Source organism: Fistularia commersonii, chromosome 3 (genome assembly GCF_037954325.1).
Source record: "Fistularia commersonii isolate RoL2024-O1a breed Wild chromosome 3, RoL_Fcom_v1.0, whole genome shotgun sequence".
In the NCBI taxonomy this organism is placed as follows: domain Eukaryota; kingdom Metazoa; phylum Chordata; class Actinopteri; order Syngnathiformes; family Fistulariidae; genus Fistularia; species Fistularia commersonii.
In genome coordinates, this window is record NC_141286.1 from 3,101,504 (window position 1) to 3,115,870 (window position 14,367).

Below are 14,367 nucleotides of genomic sequence, written 5' to 3' on the forward strand. Positions count from 1 at the left end.
ATAAATTTTGATTTGAACCAGCGCAATGTAAAATTCAACATTGCGCGGGGGAACTTGTTTGTAAGCGTGGCAGACGAATACGCCGTTACGCCGGGTTTCGTTTGAGAGAGGCGGCGTCGCCCCGTGCTTCGTTGACATCCGCTCTCACGTTCTGGTTTGTTTTTTTTTTACTTTTTTCCCGTCAATATGGCTTCCAAACATAAGTGAGATACTTCAGATGGCCGTGCATCGGAGAAAAGGAAAGCCATTGACATTGGAAGTGAAATTAGACGTTACTTTAAGGCCAAAATATGAGAAATGCCAACGATACGGAATGTAAAGTTTATTTTCCGATCACGGAGATGGTTCTCATTTAGATGTGTGATGTGACAGTTTCATTTTTGTACATTTTCTGTCCTATAATTATGTTTTCCTGTGACCTTGTTGTGTTTCTTGATATATATATTTGACTTTGCAGGTGTTATAGGTTATGTAAGTGACTTAGGCTATGTTATTTTTGACTTGCGTCAAAAAAACACATCGGTCGGTAGGAATAGATCTCCGACGTTACTCAAGGACCCTCGATATCAGGGGTGGGGATTATTTTGGCTTTTTGATTTTTGTGCGTGGGCCAACTTGGTGAGCGAAATAAAAATTTAAAGTTAAATATTTTATTTTTTTGGCATTTTATTTCAATTTTAACCTTCTCCAGGCAGATGTTGCAGATTTGCGACAGCCAAATATCAGATTTTTCCTGCAACTACAACTTAATTTGAGCCTGAGAGGGTTAAAATCATTAATGATATTATGAATGCACCAAGCAACATTATTTTGGAAAAAAAATTAAAAAGGAAAAAAAAAAAAGTTTCTAAATTTTTTTATTTTTTTTTTGCATGGAGGATGAGGTAGGACTGTGGAATAATTAATTTTTTTTTTGTTTTGTTTTTGAACATTTATTAGAACAGGTTCCTTAACAGAGTCACACACATTCTTACAAAACCTCATAGCAAGATACGGATTATACAATATTCTTTATAGGTCACTTATTTCCTCACTAGCAAGCGAAAAATAAACTTAAAAAAAAAAAAAAATCTTAATCAGTCAAATAGAGATAATATCTTCAACTCTTCAAATATTTTTTAATGGGTGCCCATTTGTCAAGATATAGGTCTGAAAAGTTTCTAAATTTAATATCGATTGAAAATACTTGTGAAAATATTCAAAGAAAATAGTTTGTCGGGCTGGATAAAAACAGCAAAAGGGGCCAGATGTGGCCCGCAGGCCGTAAAATGCCCAGGATCCTCCGAGTAAAACCATATCCTGCTACTTTTCCCCGTGCAGGTCATCGGTCGGATGTGTAAAATCATAGATAAGACCTGCTTGTCCCCGACACCGACGTTGGAGCAGCATCTGATGTGGGATGACATCGCCATCCTGGCACGCTACATGCTCATGCTGTCTTTCAACAACTCGCTGGATGTCGCAGCTCACCTGCCTTACCTTTTCCACGTGGTGACCTTGCTCGTGGCCACCGGGCCCCTGTCCCTCCGGGCCTCCACCCACGGCCTGGTCATCAACATCATCCACTCCCTCTGCACCTGCTCGCAGCTCAACTTCAGCGGTGAGGACTCGCTCGGACTCGGGCCGTATTCACGGTTCGGCGTTCGGTTCCGGTCAACGTTTGCTTTTCTACCGGCTGATTTCAGAGGAGACCAAGCAGGTTCTGCGGCTCAGCCTGACCGAGTTCTCCCTGCCCAAATTCTACCTGCTGTTCGGCATCAGCAAAGTCAAGTCAGCGGCCGTCATTGCCTTCCGGTCCAGCTACAGAGATCGCTCCTTCTCACCAGGGTCCTACGAGAGGGAGACCTTTGCTCTGTCTTCTCTGGAGACGGTCACCGAGGCCTTGCTGGAGATCATGGAGGTCGGTCACTTCCAGGCTTTCTTATCATAACAAACTGGTCATGAAAACAATAGTGTTTTAATGTTATGTTCAAGATCGGATATGAGAGTATTCAAACAAAGTTTCTTTTACCACAGTCACCTATATATATATATTTTTTTTTTTTTGCTTTGGGTGCCACTATCTTATCGTGCAATTTCTAGTGGAGAATGAGAGAAATAACCAAAGCGCGTGTCTTCTTTCAGAGCTCTCCGCCTTTTGTGTAGCTGTTGTGAGCCTTTAAATTGAATATGCGACTTTTTCAGGATGTGATCCAGAAAGGTTTTTATCTCAAAACGAATGAGCTTTTACCACATAGAAAACACAATTTGAAGATTTTGAGTCCTCTACATGAATGCTCTTCGGTGATTTGCCTGATGGATTGTATCACAAACACACTGTATGAGTGTAAGAGGTGAGGAGCAGCAGGCTCCGGGTATTTGAGCTCATAGTGAAAAAAAAAAAAAATGTTATTAAAAAATGGATTATTCATGCTATGGGAACACAAAACCTCAGTAATGTATATATTCCGTATTAATCATCCTGGTTTTTTTTTTTTCCTCTCCAGGCTTGTATGAGAGACATCCCAGCATGCAAGTGGTTAGACCAGTGGACAGAGCTGGCACAGAAGTAAGAAGCTCTGCTTTGTCACAATGCCAACATATTGCGTATTTGAACGCACGCGGCGATAAGAGCGCATTTTCTTTCGCTTCAGGTTTGCATTCCAGTACAACCCGTCCCTTCAGCCCAGAGCTCTGGTGGTGTTCGGCTGCATCAGTAAGAGGGTGAGCCACGGCCAGATCAAGCAGATCATCCGAATCCTCAGCAAGGCCAGCCCTCTGCTCAGCATTGATCGGGTGAGAGTGCAGAGGAAAACACTCAGAGATTTTTATTTATCTATTTGGTCTTCATATGGTTTTTCTCTTTCCTTTTCCCGACCATGTAGGGCCTGGAAAGCTGCCTGAAGGGACCTGACAATTACAACAGCCAGGTTTTAATAGAAGCCACAGTCATTGCTCTAACCAAGCTGCAGCCTCTTCTTAGCAAGGTAGACTTCTACAGGATAATTCAAATAATCGCACGCAAACCACTGCACCATAATAATGATACGCACTCATTCACTATGTCCATAATATATGCATCATACTAATGCTCAAGCAAATACCACAGATGATGTGTCACAGCTACCTAATTTAAAGCATATTTAATTTTTTTTTTTTTTTTTTTTTTCGCTCGGACTGGATGTTGGATTCCCTCGATAAATCAGCACAACGCTGGTGCCGGATGCAACATTTGGGCGGGGAGTTAGTTCCCGGCCAACTTCCAAATTGAGATTACATGACAGGAAACAGCAATTTAATCTTGGACCTCTTTTAGGCTCACCAAACGTTATTAGACCAAAGTGGATTCAATCACGAAAATGACCAGAGTCATTTCCGGTGGCTCGCGACAGTGTAAGTCTGCACCCACCGTTTTCTTTTACCAATGTATCATTTTGCATCACCAAACAGTCTGAATAACGCGCGGTCAGTAAAGTCAAATTCGATTTAGAGCGCGTTGTAAACATCCAGCTCCCACCCCTGGTAAGAATCCTCAGCCTAATACTTTAGATGTTCTCCATTGAATTTTAGCCTAGTTATATAATCAGGGCATATAAGAATAAGAAAAAGAACATTCATTCATTTTCATTTCATTTATTTATTGATTAAAGGCCACACAATAGTGTCGGTGGAATTTGTTTTGGGTACAGCACATAATGCTCACATCTCTCCTGCGTCAGTTCCATCGTCAACAATACATACAGAAAATCATGATTAGCAGACACGATACATCAAGACATCGATTGATTCAGAGTCCGTATAGTTATTGGGAAAAAGCTGTTTTTGAATCCGACAGATTTGGCTGTTATAGACCTGTAGTGCCTCCCGGAGGGCATGAGTGTGAACAGCTGATGTGCAGGGTGTGTGTGGTCTGAAGTGATTTTGACTGAACGTTGTGTGATGCGTCTTTGATACAGAGTGTGTATGGAAGGGAGAGTGTGAGCCACGATTCTAGATGATAATGCATTGAAGTTTTGAGCGTGAGCGGCTATCCAAGTTACCATACCAGACTATTATTGATGAGGTCAGGATACTTTCAATTATGGCTGTGTAGAACTGAAGGAGGATACATTGATTTTTTTTTTTAGTTGTCTGAGGAAAAACAGTCTTTTGTTGGCTTTATTTATCCCAAAGGAAATTGTTGTACCAGAGTTTTAATTAAAACACAACAATAATAAATAATCGTAGGAAGGAGGGAGAGTAAGAAATACAAATAAAACCATAAAGTGTCAAGGTCAAGGGCATAAATATATTACATTACATTATATTACCTTTGGCAGACGCTTTTATCCAAAGCAACTTACAATAGAGGACATAAGGACTGCAAATAACACTTGCAAATACAAGATGCACAGGAAATATACTGAACAGTAAGCTTGGGTTAGTGAGTTTTTTTTTTGTTGTTTTTTTTTGACAAAGACGTACACAAACGTACACACACACACACACACACACAATAATATAAATAATATGAATATAAAGAGCATCTGTAGTATTTCTCCGAACCAGGAATGAAAGTAATAACACACGATCAACAGCATTCAAGGTGTGTTTTACACCAGCTCCTCAGGAGGCAATATATGTGTATACAATAATAATAATAATAATAATAATAATGATAATAATAATAACCTTTATTTATACTTGTAAGACCACTGAGGTCTCCCTCATTTTCAGGGTCAACAAGTTTACAAACAAAGCAGAGCACAGCACAACAATAAAATGAGATCAAAATAAAAAACAGGAGATAAACTAAAACAGGTGCAAATGTGATTAAATTAAAGACAGTACGGAAGCAGTAGATAAAACTCGAAACAAGTAAAAATGAGATCAGATTAAAAAGTACAAGGGCAGGGGATAAAGCTAAAAACAATATATATATAACCAGAAAAATGGGGTTCCCCGCTCTCATCCAAAGGTCGGCGGTTCAACCCCCGGCTCCGCCCCCATCGGTGCGTGAATGGACGAATGCGAAATTAAGTGTTAAAAGTCACCTTGGAAGTCAAAAGCATGTAGCATGAATCCGTGTAATCGGCCGTTTTAATTCCAGCGGCCACGCCTGCTCTCAACAAACCGTGATAATCGTAGTTGCGGTTTAAAATTGAAACGTCATTGTCAAAATTTCACAATTTGATGATGCCGCCGTGATAAAATAGATCAAGATCAAACGGCTGCATCTGACGTTTCAGTTTTTACATTGACCTCATTCTTGACGCAAGGCTTCCCTCTGCCGGTTCCAGGACTCGCCGATGCACAAAGCCCTGTTCTGGGTGGCGGTGGCCGTGCTTCAGCTGGATGAGGTCAATCTGTATTCTGCCGGCACGGCCCTGCTGGAGCAGAACCTCCACACCCTGGACACCATGCGCGTCTTCAATGACAAGGCAAGTCACGCACATCGGACTTTCTACGTCAGAGGTTTCCAACCCTTTTTGGTCCCGTTTTCCACAGAAAACAAAAAGCTGGGAGCCACAAAACGCCTATATTGTTTTTTCGCCTTTATGCTATATTTACATATTTATATAAGAACTACAACGTGCTGTTATTATGAAGTCAATAAACTGCTCCAGAGAAAATACATTTTATTTCTGCATGCGACAACGTATTTTGAACTCCGGGAAAAGAAATGACGCTGGCTTGAAGGTTATTTTCAAGACCGAAAAAATTCATCCGCTTCTGTGTATCGTTGTCGTTTCAATCCCGCGTATGACAGCTTGGCGTCAGCTTTCGACCTGATTTAACGATGATTATTCTAATGAACAATGTAAAAAAAACATGTTTGGAAATTAATAGCTGATTAAAATGTTTGCTAACAGGTTAATGGGATTTCTGCTCCTGAACCTAAGCGCAAAGCGTTTGCACGTCAAGGCCGTAAAAGCCCAATAAAACTCCGTCGCTGGCAGGCGTCGCGCATCGGCGGTTGCGGCGCATGTTTTGAGCGATATAGAAATCATACACACTTGATATTAAATGCTGCTCAAACACTATAAGCTTCAAATTTAGAATTACATGCAATTGAATACTATTTCATACAAAAACGAAAATAGATATGAATTAAATATTCATTGTTTATCTTGCGAGGCAGTAGTAAGCCAGAGCAGAGGGGTGAAAAAGCCACATGCGGCTCCGGAGTTGCGAGTTACCGACCCCCGAACTGGACGATTGTCAGAGCTTGGAATTCGGAAACTCATACGGCATCGTAGTAAAACACCCCGTGTCTAAAAACCCTGTTTTTGCCTTCCCCAGAGTCCGGAGGAAGTGTTCATGGAGATCCGCCGTCCCTTGGAGTGGCACTGTAAGCAAATGGATCATTTTGTGGGCCTCAACTTTAGCGCCAACTTCAACTTTGCCCTGGTGGGACACCTGCTCAAAGGTAAACCGCAGCTCTTCACGCAAAAGACACGCATGATGAAGGGAGAACGAGCCGCAGGCCGCTGAAACGCAGCGCCGAGCGCAGGGCGGACCGTTGAATCGCGGCGTTCCTCGAAGGACAGAGGCGCAGTCGCGCTGAACCGGTTGCAGTTTGTATCCGCGGACACCGAGGTTAATCTTCGTGTCAGTTGGGTCAAAAACAAAAAATCTCATTGTGGTGATTAGATGATCGGTGAAACTAGAGTCAACACATGTTTCGCTTTGATAGACATAATAGAATTCTAAATACTCACACTGCTTTTTTGGCAAAGGATGAAACCATGAATATGTAACCCCTTTTTTTTAATATCAAGTTACATAACCACTTTGAGTTACACACAATGCTATATTATTTATTTATTTATTTATTTATTATATTATTTATATCATATTATTATATATTATTTATTGTGCACAGAGACGTTACGGACATTTGCAGTATTGATGTTACAGCTACAAGTCACAATATATTTCTCTTCGATACCATTTTGGAACTCCTTTTCTTGCAATAACATATCACACCTTCTACTACTTGGCCTTCAAGCAGGAGAAATGATGCACAGCCAAGAGTTGGCAGAAAACTTGTGTTTGTGTACACTTCGACCACTCGAGGTCACAGCAAGAGTGAAAGTATATAAAAAAAAAATGCTGTTTCATAGTTTTTTGTTCATTTTTTTTGGCGTCTTGTCACACTAGGTTTTTCAACATATCAGCTTTTTTGTAGTTCGTTTCTTGCTTCTTTCCAATATCGATTTTTTCTGTCATTTTTAAGTTTTTCAAATAAAAATACATGTTCAATCACCTGAACATAACAGCGTATTCCAATGTATATCATTTATACCAGATCAGAATGCGTTGACTCATGTCCAGCACAGTGTGTATCTGTGGCTCTTGAGACACTGTGTGTGTTTTGTTGATTGTGTGTGTGCAGGCTACAGACACCCGTCAGCCACCACCGTAGCACGGACAGTCAGAATCCTGCATACACTCCTGGCTCTCATCAGCAAGCACCTGAAATGCGACAAGTTCGAGGTCAACACCCAGAGTGTGGCCTACCTAGCCGGTAGGTCAGACCGCCAAACTATTTTCTTTGAATATTTTATATTCAAATATTATATATATTTATTATCAAATAATTTTAAGTATTTTCAATCAATACTGACTTTAGAAACGCCTTATTTTTTCCTTTTGTTGAATTTTTTGTGGATATATTTTATATACACTGCTCAAAAAAATAAAGGGAACACTTAAAAAACACATCCTAGATCTAAATGAATGAAATATTCTTATGAAATACTTTGCTCTTTACACAGTTGAATGTGCTGACAACAAAATCACACAAAAATGATCCATGGAAATCAATTGTATCAACCCATGGAGGTCTGGATTAGGAATCACACCCAAAATTAAAGTGTAAAAACAAACTCCAGGCTGATCCAACTTTGATGTAATGTCCTTAAAACAAGTCAAAATGAATCTTTGTTGCTTCCTGAGTGGACACTATGATTTCACACAAGTGTGACTGACTTGGAGTTACATTGTGTTGTTCAAGTGTTCCCTTTATGTTTTTGAGCAGTATATATATTTTTATAAATATTTAAATTGCAATTTTCGTTGTGTTCAATTTATATGATACCTAGTTGGCTCGCGCTTAAAAATGAAATAAGAAATGTGTCCCGCCACCCTTGCAGTAGGTGGTGCCTGACATGCAGGACTAGTCATCATGCGGCCTAAGTTGGCACTCACGCGTTTTTTTTTTTTTTGGTCATCCCGGCAGCCCTGCTCACGGTGTCCGAGGAAGTCCGGAGTCGCTGCAGCCTCAAACACAGGAAGTCGTTGCTGATCTCGGATCTGTCCATGGATCCCGTTCCCATGGATACCTACACCAGTCACATCACTGATCCCAGCTGCAGGTGAGCTGATGATGACAGATGCGCTGGACTCATTCGGTTCGTTCGACATCTGAGCACAAGGAGAGCAGGGAAAGCAGAACTTGTCAAATGAAATTGTAGAGGTTAAAGTGGAAATGGGAGATGGAAAATCTCTTCATTTATTTTTTGCGAATTTATGGAGGATGTCCGTCGGAATCAGAAATATTTATCTCGGAGGAAATTAAGTGTTCCACGTTGCTCCCTACAGAAAAGAATAGAATATAATATAAAAAGATAAAAGTGAGTGGATTGATAAAGATAAAATGTGACTCGTCTCAACAGATATCAGTAGGTAAATGATAATTAGGTTCAAAAGAGCAACTGCAACCGGATGGAAGTATTGTTGCAGAACAATGCAGTTTACAAGTGTTTTTCTTTTTGCGAGCGGCTTTAGTGACACCAATGTTCACATTTCTTAAAAAGATGAAGAGAAATTTTTTAAGGGAAAAGAGGGAAAATTAATAAAACAAAACATCAAAAACAAAAAAAGCACTATTAATTGCCTGTGTAATTCTTTATTTTGACTGGTTTAATATATACAATGTATTTCATTCTGATATCATCACTATACAGTAAACCCTTGTTTTTCGCGGGGGTTACGTTCCAAAAAGAACCCGTGATAGGCAAAATCTGTGAAGTAGAAACCTTTATTTTTTTTTTTTTACAGTTATTTTACAATTGAATACTCTATTATACATCGCTGCTGTCGTCCTTATGTTTTTTTCTTCCTTCTTTATGGAACGAACGGAAGATTCATTCATTCCGTAATGCCGACCTACAGCCGCATAGCTTTTACCTTCCCTTACAATGTCCAGAAGTTTAACTTTATCTGCGATAGATAGCATCTTCCGCTGCCTTTTGGAAACTCCAGAGTGTTTTGTCAACATTATGGGTTTTAGAGAAACTCGAAATTGCAAGAGAATTTGCACGTACGTCATGTAAATTTGGCACGCTGTTTTACGTACGTATTAAACTGCAACGTTACAGTGCACGATGCAAATCCGTGAAGTAGCGAAACCGTGAAAAGTAAACCGGGTTACAGCGAGGGATCGCTGTATAATAACCGTGTTCCTTTTTGTTTTTCTTTTAAGGAGGTGGAATTGCTTCTTATCATTTTCTTGTAAAAGTGTTTGGTCGAACTCTCTTGCTCCTTATTCTCAGAACTCTGCGAGAGACCCAGCCCTGGACGTCCCCGCAGGTTTCGGAGCGCTATCTCTCAGCCCATCACTATCCCACCGTAGGTCAGATCAGCCCACGCACGCGCAAGTCCATGAGTCTGGATATGGGACAGCCATCGCAGGCCAACACCAAGAAGCTGCTGGGTAAAACCTCCCCTCCGCACGGACGGGCAGTTTGTTCGTTTGTTTGTTTAGAAGTTTATTGGAACAGTGTACAAATACATTAAGCACAGAGGCAGAGATGTTTGTACCAGATTATAGCTAATTTACATCTGTAGTCCTGTGCAATACCAATAGAAAACTGTATCATATAAAATATACAGATAGGCAATAAAATAACTATACAATGTATAAACAGGCAATAAAATATGTATTTTGCGAGTTGAAAGTTGTGATATTGTTACTTTGGTCATCTGGTCATCAAAATACCCGTCTGGCATTGTTAGTGTGAGCATGTTTGGTGCTCCGGAATGCAATTTTTAACGGCCCGTGTAAAGGTGTGTAAAGGAAAGCCGCTGGCCGTCATTATGTACTTTGAAAAAAAAAAAAAACAGTCACCTGGTTGTGTTTGGTTTCAGGGACCAGGAAGAGCTTCGACCACCTCATATCAGATTCCAAAGCACCAAAGAGACCGGAGATGGAGTCGGGCATGACCACGCCGCCCAAGATGCGGCGCGTCGCCGAGAACGACTACGAGATAGGTGAGCGCGCGGGTCGGTTGGCGTCGTTCCGTCCGTCCGGATCCGGTCCGTCTGACCGAACGTCGATGCCCCGCTCTTCCTCCAGAGACGCAAAGAATCGGGAACTCTCACCTCCGCAAGGTGTCCGTGTCGGAGTCGAACGTGTTGCTGGATGAGGAGGTGCTGACGGACCCCAAGATCCAGGCCCTCCTGCTCACTGTGCTGGTAAGGAAGCGCAGCTCCGTAATTCCCTCACGGAAGCTCGAAATAAAGTAATTGGTCACGGCTACTTGGGTTCTTACTGGAGGGTTCAGGGGCGTCTTGATTTTTCTCCTTGAACAGGGTTGTAAAACTCAAAATACACTTCGGAAACAACCGACGGCCGTTCTGGCCAGTTGTTTATTGAAAACTTGTTAGGTTGACACGCAAATGCACTGGCAGTGCATTTGTGCGATTTGTGCGATATTGTTGCAGGCCAGCTCCAACAGTAATTCTATATTATGATATGGACCAAAGGTAATTCATCCAATTGGCTGGATTTGCTCGGCGGGTCTTGAGTTTAACGTGCACGTGTACAAAATGACTTCAGATATGCTTTTGGGTTGTTAATTCTAACACACATCGATCGTTTCCAAGGCCACCCAGGTCAAATACACCACCGATGATTTCGACCAGCGAATTCTGTACGAGTACCTGGCCGAAGCGTGCGTGGTCTTCCCAAAGGTTTTCCCCGTCGTGTGAGTATTTTTACCGATTCGGTGTTTATACTCCGACTTCTAAAAACAGACTTTCAAAATAAACCGTTCGTCCTGTTTGCAGCCACAACCTGCTGGACTCCAAGATCAACACTGTGCTGTCCATGTGCCAGGACACCAACCTACTGAACCCGGTCCATGGGATCGTGCAGAGCGTGGTCTACCACGAGGAGTCGCCCCCCCAGTACCAGCCTTCTTATTTACAGAGTAAGAGACGCCGCCTCCTGTAAATTTCTCCGAAGAACGCTCCTCATCGAAATGATTTCCTACCTTTTCTTCACCTTGTACTTCCCAGGCTTTGGCTTCAATGGGCTGTGGAGGTTCGCCGGTCCTTTCTCCAAGGTAGGGATTATAGAATTTCTGTGCTTTTTCGTTACCGTAATTTCCCGGACTATCAAGCGCGCCTCAATATAAGCCGCACCGGCTGGACCAGGGGGTCGGCAACCCACCGCGGCTCCGAGCGGCTTGGGAAAATCAATTATAAATATCTAATTGACGTGTATTTCATTTGCGTTAATTCCTTTTTTTTTAACCTTAAGTTCTAAGTTGGAAGATTATTGTGATCTTGAAATATTCAATAAAATTATATTTATTGTTTTTCGCCGCTCAAAATAAACGTCACATTCGCGGAAGCCGGTAAAGTCCCGATTTGCTTTTGGTACAGAGAGGACCTCTCAGAGTACATTAGACGGTAACAAATGGATCACGGACTAAACGTACTATGTGTCTCGGACATGGTTGCCATGGCGCCCCCTCAGGGCGAAGCCCAAGTTTCTGCAGGGCAGAAATTCGTCTCTGTATCGCCCCAAACGGTCATAATCAACATGAAACCATAGCTGCAAAATTCTGTCTTGTTTGAACGGGAACGCACGACAGAATTGTGTCGCTTTTGCAGCCAGAGAAAAAAATACGAGTCTCCTGTTGATCGGTAAAAATCACATAATTGTAACACTTCCGACTAAAACGGCTCCCGCTTCATCCATATTCACGTTGTGACGCCCCCTCCGAATATGCGCACATTGCGGTAAGAGATGTTTATAAATGTGAAATGTGTTGCCGCACTAAACGCCGATTCGTACTCAACACGTACGTACGGAAATGATTTCACCGCCGGTTTTATGTTTAAATTCAACCCGAGCTTCTCCTCCCGATCCCGACCCGCAGCAAACCCAGATCCCCGACTACGCCGAGCTGATCGTCAAGTTCCTGGAGGCGCTGATCGACAGCTACCTGCCGACGGCCGAGGAGGAGCGAGGGGAGGAGCAGCTGCGGACGCCCACCTCCCCCTACCCTCCCACCAGCCAGAGCCAGCTCAGCATCACCGCCAACCTCAACCTGTCCAACTCCATGACCTCGCTGGCGACGTCGCAGCACTCGCCAGGTCAGGACGGGAAGCGGCGTCGGTTAAAGACGGTTCGAATTGTGCGCGATTTACGTTTTCGAGTTACATTGAAAAATGGAAGAGTTTTAGATCCTAGGCTTCGCAACTCCGGAGGATCCGCGGCTCGGGGTTTGTTTGTTTGTTTCGAAGTTTATTAGGACGGTGTACAAATACATGAAGCACAGAGGCAGAGATGTTTGTACCAGATTGTAGCTCATAGCTAATTTCCAGCTCTAGTCCTGTATAGGGGTGCAAATCGGAGCCATCATGACGATTCGATCCGATTCGATTTCTCAAGGCGACGATTCGATCATCTTCGATTTTTTTTTTAGCTACGATACGATTTTTTAATACGATATGTTTTTGGCCCTTTTCGAACTGCTCGGTAACTTTTGTGGGGAAACATGTACTCCGCCGGGCAGGGCGCTGTGCTTTTTCTGAACGTTCGCCTCCAACAACACCACGCCGTCTTTTCAGGTGAGCCGACAAATTCGAAGTGTTGCCACGGTAGCGAACTTCATTTCGACATTCTTTACATATCGCCACATCCTTTACCAATTCTTTCCCGTTTTTGCGGAAGCCGAAATACTTCCACACGAACGATTTTAAACCTACAGGAGTGTGTAAGTCGGCGTCCTTCTCAGCCATATCAATGTCCGCCTTGTTGAGCCGCATTTTGTAATAACAGTGCATTTTGTAATAAACGCCCAAAATGTAATAACTTTTTCATTTCATTTTGTAATAAAGCTGCATTTTATAATAAACTGCCCCGACGCATTTTTTTATAAATTTTGCCGCATTATGTAATAAGCTACATATTGAGAAGATTATTACAAAATGCACTTGCAACTTTTTTATTTTCTAGGAAATGTAATAACATGGTGCATTATATAATAACAATGCTAAAGCATAAGTTTGTTAATTGTATTTTATTTTACTTTAAAGTATTTGTAAAAGCTAGGCCTATTATTAGCATCACTGTATTAGCCTAGTAGCAGTACTTAGCAATTACTATCAGTACACTATTCAAAGGCTGCATCAACAGAGAATATTCTATAAATTCCATTTTATTACATTTCCTAGAGAGTAAAAAAGTTGCGAGTACATTTTGTAATAATCTTCTCAAAATGTAATAACTTATTACATAATGCGGCGAAATTTATCACAAAATGCGTTGGGGCAGTTTATAACAAAGTGCGGCAGTTTATTACAAAATGCAGCTTTATCACAGAATGCGGCTCAACACGCCTCCCGAATGTTTAAATGCGAGTGCTGTGCCAAAGAGGGTGTGTCCGCTGAAAGAGGGGAAGGGAAGCGAAGTAGGTGGAGACGAAGTAGGTTACCGTGAGAATTACGCCTCAGAGCAGACGAAAAATAGGCAGGTAAAATGCATACATGGATTGTTACTCCTGCGTCGATGCATCGGATCGTCAGCTGTCGGATCGATATGTCGATACGTATCGATTTTTTTTTTTTTGTTACACCGCTAGTCCTGTAGCCCTTCACGTGCGCGCTGTGGTTCACCTCTTCTCTGGTTCCCTTCAGGCGTGGACAAGGAGAACGTCCAGCTGTCTCCCAGCTCCGCCCTGTCCAGCGGCGGGCGAACTCGCCACGGCTCCGCCAGCCAAGTGCAGAAGCAGCGCAGCGCCGGAAGCTTCAAGAGACCCAGCATCAAGAAGATCGTGTGACGGGGGCCCCCCCGCCATCGCTCGCCATCGCCGCCCTACACCTCCGACCCCCCCCTCCCTCCCTCCCTCCCTCCCTCCCTCCGACCCTCATTCTCTCTCACTCGGTCACCGTCGCTGCTTCGGCACGAGCGAATGTGTGTTTTGCATCGGGGGAGGGGAAGGAGGTCGCATCCATATAGATGAAGCAGCTTGGAGAAGGTCACGCAAAATAACTCCCCCACCGCTCCCCCGAAGGCTGGATGTCGCTTTACACACACACACACACACACACATACAGGGTGTGTGTGTGGGCTAGTTATCCCGGCCCTCCTCGCGACTGAGTCCGTGA

At 42.7% G+C, this 14,367-nt stretch overlaps 1 protein-coding gene across 1 annotated transcript in view; it reads left to right on the plus strand.

The window, feature by feature from the left end:
* The window catches only part of nf1a (neurofibromin 1a), an 80,401-nt gene extending 66,265 nt beyond the window's left edge, over positions 1–14,136 (plus strand). The window contains exons 41-57 of the mRNA XM_086141414.1: positions 1,321–1,600; positions 1,686–1,900; positions 2,487–2,548; positions 2,634–2,775; positions 2,865–2,966; positions 5,259–5,399; positions 6,262–6,388; positions 7,358–7,489; positions 8,204–8,339; positions 9,519–9,679; positions 10,114–10,236; positions 10,322–10,440; positions 10,852–10,952; positions 11,035–11,177; positions 11,266–11,312; positions 12,135–12,351; positions 13,897–14,136. Of these exons, the coding sequence (XP_085997540.1) occupies positions 1,321–1,600; positions 1,686–1,900; positions 2,487–2,548; positions 2,634–2,775; positions 2,865–2,966; positions 5,259–5,399; positions 6,262–6,388; positions 7,358–7,489; positions 8,204–8,339; positions 9,519–9,679; positions 10,114–10,236; positions 10,322–10,440; positions 10,852–10,952; positions 11,035–11,177; positions 11,266–11,312; positions 12,135–12,351; positions 13,897–14,039 (2,391 nt within the window). The 3' untranslated portion in view covers positions 14,040–14,136. The remainder of the gene's footprint in view (positions 1–1,320; positions 1,601–1,685; positions 1,901–2,486; positions 2,549–2,633; positions 2,776–2,864; positions 2,967–5,258; positions 5,400–6,261; positions 6,389–7,357; positions 7,490–8,203; positions 8,340–9,518; positions 9,680–10,113; positions 10,237–10,321; positions 10,441–10,851; positions 10,953–11,034; positions 11,178–11,265; positions 11,313–12,134; positions 12,352–13,896) is intronic.
* The last annotated feature ends 231 nt before the right edge of the window (positions 14,137–14,367 follow it).